Consider the following 17,287-nt stretch of genomic DNA (forward strand, 5'->3'; position numbering starts at 1 on the left):
ATGATAGGAAGTTCTAAGAAAGACTGCAAGGAAGTTACTACTTATTGAGGCCACTATCTGTCAGGCAGTCTGCTGGATCCTTATTCTCTAATATTCATAGCGGCAGTTGAGTATAGATCAGGGGTGGGGAATGTCCAACCCGAGGGCCGTATAAGGCCCATGAAATCATTTGGCCTGGCCCTGCTAAGGCATTAGGGGTGAGTTAATTAAATGTTTGACCAAATACAGCAGGCTAATTTTTAAGTCGATAATTTTGTATGGCCTGTGAATGATGTTGCAAATATCCAGCCCTCCCCGGTTTGGCTCAGTGGATAGAGCGTTGGCCTATGGACCGAAGGGTCCCAGGTTCGATTCCGGTCAAGGGCACTTGCCCAGTAGGGGGCGTGCAAGAGGCAACTGAGCAATGATTCTCTCTCATCATTGATGTTTCTATCTCTCTCTCCCTCTCCCTCTCTGAAATCAGTAAAAATGTATTTTTAAAAAATAAAATAAATATCCAAATGGCCTCTGGCAGAAAAAAGGTTCCACACCCCCTGGTGTGTGTGTGTGTGTGTGTGTGTGTGTGTGTGTGTGTGACAAATATATATTTGGCAAATGAGAAAACTGAAGCTCAGATAGATTAAATAACTTGCAAAAAGTTACACAGTTATTAAGTTGTAGAACCAGGATCAAACCCATATGAGGTAAACATTTTTGGTTGTAAATAATAGAAACAGATCCTAGCTAATGTAAGCAAAAGAGGAAATTTATTGCAAGGATGTCCTGTGGCTCACGAAATGGACAAGACAAGAGGCTTCTGAGGGATGAGGCAGCAGGAACAGCCTAGCAGAGTACCAGTGCTACTTTTAATGTCCACCTCAGCTGTAAAGTAAGGATAAGCCAGTGTCAATCTTAACTGGCCTACCTCCGTCTTGTGACCAGGGAAGGGGAGGCCACTTTGATTAACCAACCCAGCAAACTCTAAACAATGAGGGAAAGGTAATTACTCATGGAAATTATAGTGCTTTCATCAAACGAAGGCAAACATACTGGGCATTTAAAAACAGCACATTTCCCTCCATAAACTCAAAGCTGTCCATCTCCAAATGCTTAGTGTTGTATATTACATCACTCTACTTCTTAAATATGGTATCGAGCTAGAACCCTTGTTATTTAGATGTCAGGAAGTTAAAGGGGGAGGAAGGCAATCACACGGGACAAGGATGGAGTGTTTCATATTGCACTATGATTTTATAAAGTAAAATACCTGTGCTTTCTAAGCCAATATGGTATATTCTTAGTTAGGAGTGATTCTTGATTTCTCTCTGTGGTCCAGTGAAAACAGAGTTAGACTTGAGTCTGGTTTCCAGTTCCAATCTGTATAATTTTGGGCAGAGCATGTAACTTAAATGAGCTTCGTTTTCTTTATCTGTGTAATAAGTTAAAACCTACCACCTCACCAGATTGTTATGAACTTTAATTGAGCATACATAAAAAGTGCTCCCAGTAAGTGTTCTTCCCTTCAATCCCTTCTCTCAACATACTGAAAGATTGTATGGTATTGGTATTTCTAGTAGTCTGAAGATTATATGATTCATTTCTTCTGATAGGTATAGTTTTTCTTATAGGAGAATACCCAGTTATTTCATGATGGCATTTGCACCTCCAAAAGGCACGGATGGTCCCAAAATGCAGACAAAGATGAGTACCTGGACACCCTTAAACCATAAGCTTTTGAATGACCGGGTAAGTGACCAGAGCTGTTTTATTAGTTACATCCATGCCTCAAAGGGGGAAAAAAACTATTGCCCTGGCCAGGTGGCTCAGTTGGAGCATCATCCTGATATGCTAAGGTTGTGGGTTTGATCCCCTGTCAGGGCACATACAAGAATCAACCAGTGAATATACACTGAGTGGTCAGATTATTATGATCTCTGAACACATAATAATCTGGCCACTCAGTGTATATCCTATATAATAAAAGGCTAATATGCAAATTGTCCCCTTGACCAGGAATTCGACCAGCAGGCAGGCCGGCCAACCGTCCATGTCCCCTCCCCCTGGCCAGGCTGGCCGGACCCCACCCATGCACAAATTCATGCACTGGGCCTCAAATACACACACACACACACACACACACACACACACACACATACACACACACACACACACACTGAGTGGCCAGATTATTATGCGTTCAGAGATCATAATAATCTGGACACTCAGTGTATAAATAAGTGGGACAACAAATCTCAATCTCTCTCTCTCTTTCTCTCTCTCTCCCCCTCCCTTTCTCCCTACCCTCTTTCTCTCCCACTTCCTCTTTCTCTCTCTCTAAAGAAAATAAATCACCCTAGCCGGTTTGGCTCAGTAGATAGAGCATCAGCCTGCAGACTGAAGGGTCCCAGGTTCGATTCTGGTCAAGGGTACATGCCCGGGTTTCAGGCTTGATCTCAGTAGGGGGCGTGCAGGAGACAGCCAATCAATGATTCTCTCTCATCATTGATGTTTCTATCTCTCTCTCCCTCTCCCTTTTTCTCTGAAATCAATAAAAAATTTTTTAAGTCAATTAAAATATAAATAAATAAAAGTATTAAAATTTTGATTATCAAAATATGAATACCAATTGTTTAGGAATGTAATGGATGTAAAAAATGAAGACTTTTTTTCCCAAAAATTTTTATTGAGCCCTTGCTATGTGGACAAGGCTGGCAATAGACACAGAGTCCCTACCTGCGATGAAAATTTCTTTCTTAGATTTGCCCTTTCCTCTAGTCACTACTCTCTCTCACTCCAGATGCTTTTCTTCTTCTATCACTGGTTCTCTGCTGGAACCACCAGAGAGGTATGAGAGAGGAGAGGGTGGTTTATGAAGAGAGGAGAGGGTGGTCTATAAAGAATTTACCCCAAAACACATTTTCTTGCTACAGTTGCAGTTACTGGATAATGCTGCACATTTAACCAAATAAATAAAATGAATAAATCTCATCCCATTACTCACATGACTCAGGTTCTCCTAAGAACTTATTTATGACTTGCATTTTGGGGAGGCACTATTGGAATACACCAAACAAAGGATTGCAAGGGGGGGAAGCTGAATATCATGCTGGGGTATCATGCCAGTCTCTGGGGATTTCTGTCCCTTCTTCAGGTAGGGGCAGAATTTACCAACAGGTCTGTGAGCTCCTATTATCAGTATAGGTGACTTGACCAACATGTTTGAATTGTGCAGGTCCATTTATACATGGACTTTCGACTGTGTAGGGAGTCAGTGTCCCTAACCCCCTCGTTGTTCCAGGAGCAACTGTACTATTACAAGGACCACACTAGTTGGCAGTAAAATCAGCAAAACTGTCCTCATTAGTTCCTTCCCCTAGTGAAACACCAAGTCCCACTTCACTCCAAGTCACTTAAACCAGACCTCTTCCTTCTCTCTGTTGGGTCTGGAATTTGGTTTCCCCCAATTTACAAGCTAATAACAGCCTGTTATTTATGGCATAGAAGTTACTACAGTTTCACAGTAAAAGACGCAGGAGTCTGGGGTTAGAGACAAAGAACTTTATTACTCACAGTGAAGCATGAGCATCATGTTTGTGTTGGTTCTCCTTGCCTGCCTTGTCGGACAGGAGTGATACAGAAGGCCCAGACAAATACTACACACACCTTGGGTTTGTGTCATAGCTGAAGAACTATGAGGCCAGAGAATCCACTGCTTTTACAGTAAGCAGTAAACAAGCTTGCTCTTGGTCCCAAAGGGAGAGAGTACTGAATTACTGAAGTTTGCCTTCCTATAAACAAAACTTGGAGAAATGACAGTCAGGGCCTTGCATTCTTGATATTCCAAGACATTTAGGCGTGTGAGAGGCCCAGGGAGGAGTGTCTACCAGCACCCCTCCACCTCCATGTCCAGTTCATTTCCAAGTTCTAGGAGCCTTGCTCCTAGAACTCTTCATCCAGGCTCCTTTTCTCCATTTACATGTATCTCCAGCTCCATATTCTCAGTTCACACTCTCATCACCCCTTACCTGGTGATTGTAATAACCCCCTAACAGGTTTCACTGCCTCTGTCCCAATTTATCCATCTTCTATTTTGATCCCAGAATAATATTTCTAAAATACTAATGTAATCCTGTTATGTAAAACCAATAAAAGGCCCCACTCTGAAAGGTAAATTCCAAACGCCCATGCATAGCATTGAGGACCCTTCATGAGTTGAACTCAGCTAGCCTCCCAGTTCCAACCCTTGCCACAGCTTCCTCTCATCCTATATCCAGGCCACCTGAGGGGCCCCCAGGTGAGCCATCTCTCTCATACCTCCACACTTTGGCATATGCTCTCCCCATTGCCTCCTGGGAGAGTCAATCAAATAACATTTTCTCTGGGAAGCCTCTTCCTGCTTGCTTTTCTTTGCTCTCATCTCTTTACTGACCAGTGTGTCAGGAGTTGAGGTTCTGTCTTTTCTCTCTGTCTCCAGTGCCTGCTATGGTTCCTGAAGCACAAGACATGGAGTCACCCTGGAAGCTCCCTCCATTGACTCTCACCTTCTTGTGTCTATATCCCTCCTTCCTTAGCCTGGATTTGACCTTTTGCCTCCCTGAACCTAACAGAAATGCTATACCAATAATTTCCCACATGACTGGAGTACCTTACCTTCTCTGGTCTTTAGTGTCCTTCTTTATGAAATGAGTAGGTTGGATCAGATGACCTTGAAGATCCCTCTCAGGTCTAGCATTCTGACTGCATGAAAGGAATTAAAAATAGATGCCAAGCCCTGACTGGTATGGGTCAGTTGTTATAGCATTGGCCCTTGCAACGAAGGATCTTGGGTTCAATTCCCAGTCAAGAGCACTACTAGGTTGCAGGTTATATCCTGCCCTCAATCACAGTGTATGCAGGTGGCAACCAGTTGATGTGTCTCTCTCACATCTCTCTCTCTCTCTCTCTCTCTCTCTCTCTCTCTCTCTCTCTCTCTCTCCCTCCCTCCCTCCCTCTCTCTCTCTCCCCCTCCTCCACCCAAACTCCCTTCCAGTCTCTCTAAAAAAAAAAAAAAAAAAAACACCACCACAAATCAATGGAAAAAATATCCTTGGATTATATTCATAGCTGGTGATGTGAAAGTGTCCATACAATAATTTCAGGGGGGTTTCTACATTTATAAAACAGGGCACTTGTCACCAATCATCAGTGTGTAATTTTGAAGCCCTGTTTTTTGTTTGTTTTAATTTTCTTCTATTCTGTAGTAAAATGTGAAATATGTAACTATTCCAAACTAAAATAAGAGTCACAGGATTTTAACCTCATTGCAAGCTTTAAGCAGAAAGATTGAATTCAAATTCAGATGCCTAGGAAAACAGCATTATCAACATAAACAAATGTAACAGATTTCAAAACAATTCAGGCACTGTGTATTTTGAGAGGAGGGATGTTTTGAAAGTTTATGCATTTCTTGGCCATCTAGTATTTGAATTGCAAGGAACCAACATTTCTTTTGAGTATGGTTCACAGATGTAGTACAGTACGTGTTAAAGGGTATTCTGAGAGCCTAGCCAGTGTGGCTCGTTGGTTGAGCATTGGCCTATGAACCAGGAGGTCACAGTTCGATTCCTGGTCAGGGCACATGCACAGGTTGCATGCTCAACTCCCAGTGGGGGATGTGCAGGAGGCAGCCAATCAATGATTCTCATCATTGATGTTTCTATCTCTCTCTCCCTCTCCCTTCCTCTCTGAAATCAATAAAAAAAAATTTTTTTTGAAGAAGCGTGTTCTGAGAAAAGCACCTAGTTACCATCAATCATCATTGAGGAGCCCCTAAATGTCTTATTCCACACTGTAATGATGTCACACAGTGAAATATGTAACTGCAGTATCAATAGACTGAAATAACAACATAGGATTTTTGTTTGTTTGTTTGTTTGTTTTTGTTTTTATTTTTTTATTTTATTTTATTTTTTTTAAATAAATCTTTATTCAGATTATTACAATTGTTTCTCCTTTTTCCCCCCATAGCTCCCCTCCACCCGGTTCCCACCCCACCTTCTGCCCTTACCTCCCCCCACTGTCCTCATCCATAGGTGTATGATTTTTGTCCAGTCTCTTCATGAACCCCCATACCCCTTTCCCCCTGAGAGTTATCAGTCCACTCCCTTTCTATGCCCCTGATTCTATTATATTCACCAGATTATTCTGTTACTCAGGTATTTAATTCACTTGATTTTTAGGTTCACTTGTTGATAGATATGTATTTGTTGTTCATAATTTTTATCTTTACTTTTTTCTTCTTCCTCTTCTTTAAGAATACCTTTCAGCATTTCATATAATACTGGTTTGGTGGTGATGAACTCCTTTAGCTTTTTCTTATCTGTGAAGCTCTTTATCTGCCCTTCAATTCTGAATGATAGCTTTGCTGGGTAGAGTAATCTTGGTTGTAGGTTCTTGCTATTCATCACATTGAAAATTTCTTGCCACTCCCGTCTGGCCTGCATAGTTTCTGTTGAGAAATCAGCTGACAGTCGTATGGGTGCTCCCTTGTAGGTAATTAACTGTTTTTCTCTTGCTGCTTTTAATAATCTCTCTTTGTCTTTTGCTCTTGGCATTTTAATTATGATGTGTCTTGGTGTGGTCCTCTTTGGATTCTTTTTGTATGGGGTTCTGTGCGCTTCCTGGACTTGTAAGTCTATTTCTTTCACCAGGTGGGGGAAGTTTTCGGTCATTATTTCTTCCAATAGGTTTTCAGTATCTTGCTCTCTCTCTTCGTCTGGCACCCCCATAATTCTGATGTTGGTACGCTTGAAGTTGTCCCAGAGTCTTCTTACACTATCTTCAACTTTTTGGATTTTTTTTTTTGCTTTTTGCTTTTTCGGTTGAGTGCTTTTTTGCTTCTTTGTATTTCAATTCTTTGACTTGATTCTTATGTTCCTCTAGTCTGTTTTTGGGTCTCTGGATAATATTTTTTATTTCAGTCAGTGTATGTTTAATTTCTAGTTGGTCCTTTTTCATATCTTCGAGGGTCTCATTATATTTATCGGCCTTTTCTAGGATATTCTTGAAAAGCCTTATAACCGTGGTTTTGAATTCTATATCCAGTCGTTTGTTTTCCTCCATTTCTTTCGTTTGTGATCTGTTTCTTTGGCGCCGCATTTTCACTGCTTCCCTGAGTTGGTAGGGTAAATTTGTGTGCTAGGTTTCCTATATGGCCCAGTGGGTCGGCCTCCCCAGTTAACCTGAGGTGGACACTCTTGGTGCACCCCTTTGTGGACTGTGTGTACAGCCTTGTTGTAATTAAGTCTTGACTATTGTTGGTATCACTGGGAGGAATTGACCTCCAGGCCAGTTGGCTGTAAGGATCAGCTGCGTCTATGCTGGGAGAAGTTTGGTGCTGGAGACAGCCTTATAGAATTAGACTTGCCAAATTGCAATAGCCTCTGTGCTCGGCTTGGATGGGGTGGAGTCTCAGGGCGGAGCAGACAGTCTTGGCTTCCCGGCAGCCTTGCCCTTGCGTGCACGCACAGACCTCTGCCTTCCCCGGCTCCCGAGTCTCCGCCCAAGAGTCCAAACTCCCCCCACAAGAGCGTGGGTCCCCAGGGGCTCGCCTGGAACCGGGGTTCAGTGCAGTCAGAACTGGGGCCCAGTGCAGTCAGGAGCCTCCGACTCCCTTCCACTAGGGAAAGCGTGTGGCAACCTCCGCAGCCTTTGTGCGCACTGGCACGCACGCTCCTTCAGACTTCTGCCTTCCCGGCTCCCGAGTCTCCGCCCGAGAGTCCAGACTCCCCCCGTAAGAGCGTGGGTCCCCAGGGGCTCACCCGGAACTGGGGTTCAGTGCAGTCAGAACTGGGGTTCAGTGCAGTCGGGGGCTTCCTTCCCCCTTCTGCCAGAGAAAGTCAGCCAGGCTCTCAGCCGCCCTTCCTCTCTGCGCGCACAAAGACCCTTTGCCGTACCTCCAATTCTCTGTGAGCTTTTCTCTTTCTTTCTAGTTGTAGAATTTTCACTCAGCCAGCTTTCCTGTGGTTCTGGATGGTGTCCGTTCTGTCTTTTAGTTGTAGTTTTGAAATTGTTGTGTGAGGCAGCAGTTTAGGTGCTTACCTATGCCGCCATCTTGGTTTCCTCCAACAACATAGGATTTTGATTTAACAGCAGGATCTAAGCAATTGTGTTATAAACTTTCTTCAAAGAGAGAAGATCCATTTTTATATTTCCATTTCGAATTGATACTTTGTTTTCCAGTTCTTTAAGATGAAGAACATGACTGCAAATCTTTGAAATGAAGACTTGCTCCAACCAGAGACTATAATACTCTGACTAAGGACCTGACAATTAAATAATTTGTCCCAAATTGTATTTCTTGTCAAGGGTAGAGTCAAAACCAGATTTCAACTCATTTAATGTTCCCCTCCCCCCTTTACTCCTGTCAGTTTCTACTTGGGTCTAGATGCCTTTTGATAAAGAACTGGATTTGTTTGACCCCTGCTTAGACTTGATCGTTGGCCCTTTAAAGACATTGTTTTAGCATGAATAACATTGCTGAACAAAAAGCATTTATTTGAGCAAAAAGATTGCAATCTGATAGACACAGATTCAGGTAGCAACCCAAACTGCACTCTGGAGAAAGCAGGCAAAGGCAGGGTTTATTGAAAAAAAAAAAAAGAAGAAGAAGAAGAAAACCCCCACAAAATATAATTCTTTCATGCAAATAAAGGATTGCTGGCTAAGTTCACAGGAATTGGTTAGTTCCAATATGTAAATGAGGGAAGCAGAAACTACAAGTAAGTAAAGTCTACTGGTATATGTGTCCAAGTAGCAGTTGTTCCAAGATGTTTTCAGCTCCAGGATGCTTATAGCTCAGCCATGAGGTTGTTTAGCAACATAAATGCAGCTCTGAGAACTGAGGCACAAGATGTTCATAAGCCTCATTCCTTACTAGTCTTCTGACTCTATTTTAAGTGACTCTCTTAGCGATCTTTATTTCATTTTATTTTCTCCATTATCACTTGGACCCTGCTTAGACTTGGTGGTTGGCCCTTTAAAAACTATTGTTTTAGCCTGAATAACACTCCACCTCCCACCCTACTCCTTGGTGATTCTTCTCACCCCTTCAAGTCAGTGCCCCTTTGTTTCCAATGCTCCTTATTGTCATTGGCCACCGTGATGGTCATCCCATCCTCCTTTTGAAAGGCCAAAGCATGTCGAACTGGAAGTCAAGACAGGGAAGACCAAGGTTCTAGGGAGAAAACAAGTACAGAGTTGAACTGAACAGACAGTGTGGAACCTGTGATTTTTAAAAATCTGTAAGTGTAACCCCCTTTGGGCCTCTTGTTGACTTCTATAAAACTAGGAAATTGGGCAAAAATATCTCTAGGATTTCTCTGAGCACTAAAATGCTATGACTTTTGAAGCTTTTTGCTGTTATTGTTCAATTAGCAAGTGTTTTTGGAGGGCCTGCCACAGAACCTGTGTAGTGTGTAGAGACAGTAGTTGTAATCTACATGGGAAGATAAAATGAACAGAAACAACCAGAGAGCCATAGCAAACCCTGTAGAGACCAGAGGGAGCATGCGCTGTACATGGAATATGAGTTGGGAGGAGTTAGGTCACTGGGCATCAGAAAAGCGGTGGTGCTGACGATTTGGTTTGGGTAATAGATGACTGATTGGATTTGGTTAGAGGGAGAAGAGTTCAGGAAATATTTGAATCCAGATTTTTGAATCTTCTATATTCTGTAGGTATTCTTCTGTTCTCACCTAGAAATTTTGAGTTTATTTGAGGGTCCTAGTAGCTCAGGTGGCAGTGAATTAGCGGGGAGGAGAGAAGGACATTCTTTTTCTTCTTTAATGTGCGAAGAAAGCCTACCTGTGATGTATGAGATTCTCCAACCAAGAGCAAAACTGACATTTCGCTGGCCTTGAGGTTGTGGTTGAACCAATTATTTCAGTCCTCATTTTGTATGTCCTTTGAAACTAGAGTTGAGAGCATAAAAAGGGAAGGAAAGTGTGATCCGTTAGAAGCATAAAGCTAGTTCCTCGTCCTCCTCTACAAAAAAGGAAGAAATAGGCCTGAGTTACTCTTCTAGTAGGAAAGTTCTTGCAGTGCCAGAGAATTTAGGAAGGGAAAAACGTTGATTCCAATTTTTTTATTTTAAATCATTTTTTATTTTTCAATTACAGTTGACATAGAGTATCATATTAGTTCAAGTGTATACCCCATTGATTAGACATTATATAACTTACTAAATGATCATCCCAATAAATCTGACACCATACATAGTTATTAGAATATTATGAACTATATTTCCTATGTGTATTTTACATGCACGTGACTATTCTGTAAAAACCAATTTGTACTTCTTTTTTTAAAAAAAAATACATTGTATTGATTTTTTACAGAGAGGAAGGGAGAGGGATAGAGAGTTAGAAACATCAATCAGCTGTTTCATGCACATCCTCTACCGGGGATGTGCCCACAACCAAGGTACATGCCCTTGACTGGAATCGAACCTGGGACCTTTCAGTCCGCAGGCCGACGCTCTATCCACTGAGCCAAACCGGTTAGGGCCAATTTGTACTTCTTAATCCCTTTACCTTTTTCATCCGTCCTCCCAAAACCCCTCCCATCTGGCAACCTTCAAAATAATTCCAATTTTGAAAGCTGACAGGGTGCATGTGTGGGAGTGAGAGAGACACTTACATCTGTTCATTACTTTTTCTTGTTTCCTCTCTCCATAGTTCCCTGCCAGACATTCTCACATTAGTTTTCCCTTCCTCACTCATTCAAATACACATATACTAGTAACTGATGCTCAGAAAAGCACCTCTACATCAATAGCTAAATAATTCACATGTACCAATATATCCATAAGTATATTCATTGTCACTTTCATTGCCACATTCATTTAATCCATTAAACATGAGTACCTGTGATATACTGTGTATAACACTCTATACTGGAGATGGAAAGATGAATAATACATGATTTCCGTTCTAAATACTATCTAATAACAAACCTATACAGTTAAACACTGAGTGTAAGCACAGAGATACATAATAAGTACTTGTATACTCACTAATATGTGTGTACACTGACATATAAAAATAGAGCTGTTCGTTCATAAACTTCATAAGTTCTCAAACTATTGATACTGAAATATTTGGCGGGAGGATCTCCATTTTACTGTGTTTTCTTTGTCAGTTTTTTCATCTTTCAAATTCCAGATATTAGATAAAGATTAATATCTGGGAAATATATATATATATATATATATATATATATATATACATATATATATATATATATATATATATATATATATATATTTGTATTGATTTTTTTTTAAGAGAGTGAGAGGGAGAGGAGAGAAACTTCAATGAGAGAGAAACATCTATCAGCTGCCTCCTGCACACCCCCTACTGGGGATCAAGCTTGCAACTGGGGCATGTGCCCTGTCTGGGAATCAAACCGGTGACCTCTCAGTGCATGGGACAATGCTCAACCAACTAAACCACACTGGCCAGGGCTCATTCTTTTCTAATTTCTTCCCTTTAAAAAAGTATTACCTTTTTTTTTTTTAGTTCTCACCCAAGGATATGTTTATTGAGTTGAGGGAGAGAGAGTAAGAGAGAGAATCATTGATAGGTTGCCTCTCATATGTGGCCGGGTAAAATTATTACTTCTTTAAGACGAATTATTCCACATGCAGAAACTGATAAAAAAGATACCTTGCCCAAGTTAAAAGGAAGTAAAGTACCTTCTCAAGAATGAAATCTTTTTATATTCAGTTGACACAATGAAAAGACTGTTTATTGATTGATACTTTAATGCTATCTTTCTTGTAATGGGTATTTTGAACCATGAATTATGAAATCATTCCATTATTTTTAATTTATTGTAGGTATTTGAAGAAAGAAGAGCTCTACTTGGAAAATGGGTAACCATTTAAAATATACTTACTTCTATATTTGAAATAGATAAAATATACTTGTATAATATGTTATGTTATCATAGAGCCCAAAGAATTTGGTTTAGATGTAAGGTAATCAGTGATGATTACTCATAGCCTGAGAAGTTTTTTAGTGCTTTATCAGTTATGGTTGCCAGGAAAATAGAAATTAGACCAGTTATTTTAATAGACATAATTAATGTTTTTAAATTTTTTATTTATTGATTTTAGAGAAGAAGAGGAAGGGAGAGAGAGAAACATCAATTTGCTGTTCCATTTATTTATGCATTCATTGGTTGCTTCTTATATGTTCTGGCAACCTTGGCATATTGGGACGACACTCTAACCAACTGAGCTACCCAGCCAGGGCCCAGACATAATTACATTAAATAAATAGAACCAGTTAAACAAATACTGGAAAACAGAAAAGACAAAAAGGGAACCCTGAGGTGCCATGGAAATAGAACTTCAGGAAGTAGCTTTTTCCAGCTTTTCTGATACCTCAGAAGTTTAGAAGAAGGACCCTGTGGGGCTGGGACCAGCCCTACAGGGGACCCAGACTTCTGAGGAATAAAGTAGGTAGCAACCAGCTGATGCCTATATATCTGAGGAAGTGTGATGGTTCTGGGAGTGTGGAAAAAATTAGACCCTGGAATTAACTGCTGCTGCCAGGGTCAAGAGTTAGGATGCTGCCACCAGGAACAGCAAGGAAACAAAGGAGTAAGGCTCTTCTACCTTAGTTTACCTCTAGTACCCTCTTCCCCATTGTCAACATTTAACAGGGAGTCAGCTATCAAAGGAGAGGTACGATTTATAGAGACCCAGCCTTCTTTACTCACAAAGCAGAATACAGAAAGGTGAGTTTGGATCTGAGAGACAATAGCTTAATAACCAACACAGTTCAACCATTTGGCTACTTAGCATCCACATACATCCTTATTCAAGTTGTTACAGTAACAACTTTATGCTTTTATCTAACAAGATACAACTATCCTTTATACAAATGAAGATTTTCTTACTCTTTCCTCAAAAAAGACACAAAGTCCCAGTGGTCATTGTCCATCCCTGGGTCATGATCAAAGTATCCATCTCTGGGCAATGATTATTACTCATCAAATCACTCTGCAGTCCCTTCTAATAGTCTCTACCACCCAGGAGAATTGAAAACATATGGTCATGCAAAAAGTTGTACACAAATGTTCATAGCAGCATTATTCATAATAGTAAAAAAGCATAAACATCCAAATATCTATCGACTTATGAATGACTAAGCAAAAGGTGGTATATCCATACAATGGAATATCATTCAGCCTTGAAAAAGAAGGAAATTTCATACAAGCTACAACATGAAATATGAACGCATTGTGGAAAGTGAAATAAGCCAGACTCAAGAAGACAAATATTGTTATATGATTCTACTTAGATGAAATACCTAGAGTAGCCAGATTCATAGAGACAGAAAGTAGAATAGAGGTTGCCAAAGGAAGAGAAATTATTGTTTAATGTGAACAGATTTTCACTTTGAGATGATGAGAAAGTTCTGCAGAAGGTTAGCAGTGATGGCTGCATAACAATGTGAATGTACTTAATGCCACTAAACTTTACACTTAACAATGGTTAAATAGTAAATTTCATGTCATGTATATTTTACCAAAAATTTAAAAAGCAAGGGTAAGAAAATGCAATAAAGTACTGAGGTGGTACAACATGGATGAACCTTGAAAATAGTATGATAAGTGAAAGAAACCAGATACAGAGGCCACATAGTGTATGATTCCACTTCTATGAAGAGTCCAGAAGGCAAATCCATGTTGACAGAATTTAGATTAATGATTTCCAGGGGCTGGAGGACAAGGGGAAGAGGGCTTGACTGTAATGGGTACGAGATTTCTTTTTGGGGTAATGAAATTGTTCTGGAATTAGATAGTGATAGCTATACAACCTTGTGAATATACTAAAAACTACTGAATTGTACACTCAAAACACTGAATTTTATGGCATATGAATTATATCTCAATTTTAAAAATAAATTAGGATTCCTTTAAAAAACTGTACTTGGGTTTCTTTAATTCTTTTTTAAAATATTTAATATTTTATTTTTAATATGTTTTTATTGATTTTAGAGAGTAAGGGAGAGATAGAAATATCAATCTGCTGCCTACCTCACATCCCGGGCTTATTGGGAATCGAGCCCACAACCTGGCATGTGCCTGGACGGGGAATTGACCCAACGACCTTCTTGGTGCATGGGATAACACTTCACTGAGCCACACGGGCCAGTCTCTTTAACTCTTGATATATGTAATAAACTTGAAATATTCCATCTTTAAAGCATACAAAGCCTTCTTCCTTAAGGGACCATCTTTAACCCAGTCTATAACAGTTGACAGTGTGTCCTTTCCTATGAGTTACTGAAACTCATTTTCCTAGTATCATAATTTGTTCAGGCTGCTATAACAAAATACCCAGGCTTATAAAGAACAGAAATTTATTTCTCAGAGTTCTAAAGGTTAGGAAGTCCAAGATCAAGGCCCTGGCAAATTCAGTGTCTAGTAAGATCCCACTTTCTGGTTCATAGACTACTGCCTTTTCACTATAACTTAACATGGCTCAAGGAGTGGGGAATCTCTCTGGGGCCTCTTTTATAAGGACACTCATCCCATTCATGGGAGCCCACCCTCATGACCTAATCACCTCTCAAAGGCCTCACCTCCTAATACCATCATCTTGGGGGGTAGGTTTCAACATATGAATTTGAGATTTGGGGGGGACACAAACATTCAGTCCATTGCACTAAAACTAGCATAAAGGTCGTCTATTTCTTACTGTCTTGTTTACCTTAGTTGGTCACCAGTTCTTTTCTGTGTTGGTCTACAAGCTTCAGCCTAAAGGTATTTATTAACCAAAGCAGAAAAAAATTGTATAATGTCTCTGGAAGGATTCATGAGAAAAGGGGCAACTGTGAGTCTGTGGCAGGGTGGAAGAGACTTTTTTCTGAATAGCTTTTCATACTTTTTGATATTTTTAATCATGTGAATGTATTAAAAATTCAAAATAATAATAAAACTTTATAAAATAAATCTACTAAAAATTAAGAAATGAAAAATACCAAAAATGTATGCCCAGGTGGAGTGGCTCAGTTTGTTGAGTGTCGTCCTGTGAACTGAAAGGTTACCAGTTCAATTCCCAGTCAGGGCACATACCTGGGTTGCAGGTTTGATCCCTAACTTCTCTCTCTCTCTCTCTCTCTCTCTCTCTATCTCTATCTCTATCTCTATCTCTATCTCTATCTCTATCTCTCTAACTCTCCCCCCACCTCTCTCTCTCTCTCTCTCTCTCTCTCTCTCTGTCTCTCTATCTCTCCCTCCCCCTCTTTCTCTCTCTCTCTTCTCGAGTGAAGATTAAAAAAAAATACCCAAAATTTAAAATCTAGCTGAGTTTTTCTCATTCTATATATGTTTTTAAATAGCTTTGCATCTGTGACCAACAACTTAAAAAGAGACTTATAGAGAATGACTATTTTTACACCAGCTATCGCTCCATTTACTGTTAGTGGAAATCCCTAAATTAATATAACCAGGGCTAAAGTTCAGCCAGTTTTTGATGTGGCTGAGCAGCTTCTGTCTGTTTTGATTGGTTGATAGTATTGCTGATTATTTTTTAATATCACCCTGGATAAGGTCTTCAAACATTTTAAAAGATCTTATTTATTCTTTCTTTTACCATAACTAATAGAAATATACATTTGCAAATATCACTAATTATCTATCTTCTCCAGTAGACTTATCCATGGCAGGCAAACATGTTCTATCATGCTCTTTGTCATACATTTCTTGATACTACCAAATGAATAAATGATACTCACTGCTTTTTCTCTTCTGTCCAAAAACAAACTTATTCTTTCAATTTATGATATCATGTAGATTTTTTTGTTTGTGTGTTTCATGAACAACGTAAGAGTTTGATAACATAAGAAATACATTTTCCAAAAAAAGAAAGGTGAACTAAAGATAGCAATTTTTCTTTTTACTTAGCATTATTTGGGATTTTCATGGAAACGATTGAGTATTGGTTTTAAAGCTCAAACTAGTTTTTAACAGTCATTTTTAAAAATAATCTGGACATGTGAGCTAAGATGTAATATGAATCCTATTTAATGATGGACAATCCAAGAGTATTTCCTATTTGGCTACAGAATGTCATTTTTGTTCACACATTTGCACATGGTCCTGATGTTCTGTACAGTAACAAACAAAATAATTCAAAGAAACTTAAAAGCTCTTATACTTTTACCGTTCCATGCTACTACTTTTTTTTTAATATATATTTTATTGATTTTTTTACAGAGAGGAAGGGAGAGGGATAGAGAAATAGAAACATCAGTGAGAGAGAAACATCGATCAGCTGCCTCCTGCACACCACCTACTGGGGATGTGCCCGCAACCAAGATACATGCCCTTGACTGGAATCGAACCTGGGACCCTTCAGTCTGCAGGCTGCCGCTCTATCTACTGAGCCAAATCGGTCAGGGCTCTATGCTACTACTTAATCCCTTATCACAAATCTTGCCTTTTAATCCGTTAGAAAAGACAGTTGCCTCTCAATCAACAGAAAATAACAGCAGAAGTATTTTAGTTGAAAAGAAAGATTACCCTGGCTGGTTTGACTCAGTGGATAAGGTGTTGGCCTGGGGACTGAAGGGTCCGGGGTTCAATTCCAGTCAAGGGCCCATGTTTGGGTTGCAGGCTCCATCCCCAGTAGGGGAGTGCCGATCAATGATTCTCTCTCATCATTGATATTTCTGTCTCTCTCTTCCTCTCCCTTCTTCTCTGAAATCAATAAAAATATATTTTAAAAAAAGGAAAGAAAGCATCTCACATTTTTCTCAGCTTCTACGTTGTTAACAGAAATAATAGTAATATTATAAAGAATTTGAAAACAGTAGATGGCATTGCTTTTAACTTGCTGGAAACAAACAATCACAGTTAAAATTCAAAAGAGAAACGGGAAAATATTTTGCAAATTGCATGCTAGATAAAGATTAATATCTGGGAGATATAAAGAGTTCCTACAATCAATAAGAAAAGTACAAATACTCATAGAACAATGGGAAATATACAAAAAATATACAAATGGCCAATGAACATAAAAGATGCTCTATTCCACTAAACTCAGAGAAATACAAATTAAACAATGAGATTCCCAATTCCTCCCTTTGTCTATGTGGCAGCAGCAATTAAAGAGACAGATTAACATCCAAAGTAAGGTTCATTGCTGAATAGAAGAATATGCTGAAAACAATTGGAGGGAATATAAAAATGGTAAAGATGTTTAAAAGACAGTTTGACACACTATTCAATTTTTAAATGCAAATACCTTTTG

The 17,287-nt window shown here is 39.6% G+C and overlaps 1 protein-coding gene across 8 annotated transcripts in view; it reads left to right on the forward strand.

The window, feature by feature from the left end:
* The window catches only part of FBXO16 (F-box protein 16), a gene marked incomplete at its 5' end in the record, with an annotated part of 62,749 nt that overhangs the window by 3,031 nt on the left and 42,431 nt on the right, over nt 1–17,287 (forward strand). For 4 of the 8 annotated variants that reach the window (XM_080673367.1, XM_080673369.1, XM_080673365.1 and 1 more), the window contains 2 exons: nt 1,608–1,725; nt 11,858–11,893. In XM_080673367.1, coding sequence (XP_080529493.1) covers nt 1,627–1,725; nt 11,858–11,893 — 135 coding nt within the window. Of the gene's footprint in view, nt 1–1,589; nt 1,726–11,857; nt 11,894–17,287 lie in introns of all 8 variants that reach the window. The other 4 variants (XM_080673370.1, XM_080673368.1, XM_080673366.1 and 1 more) reach the window with 2 other exon arrangements.

The sequence above is a fragment of the Plecotus auritus genome, assembly GCF_963455305.1.
Source record: "Plecotus auritus genome assembly, chromosome: 6".
NCBI lineage: Eukaryota > Metazoa > Chordata > Mammalia > Chiroptera > Vespertilionidae > Plecotus > Plecotus auritus.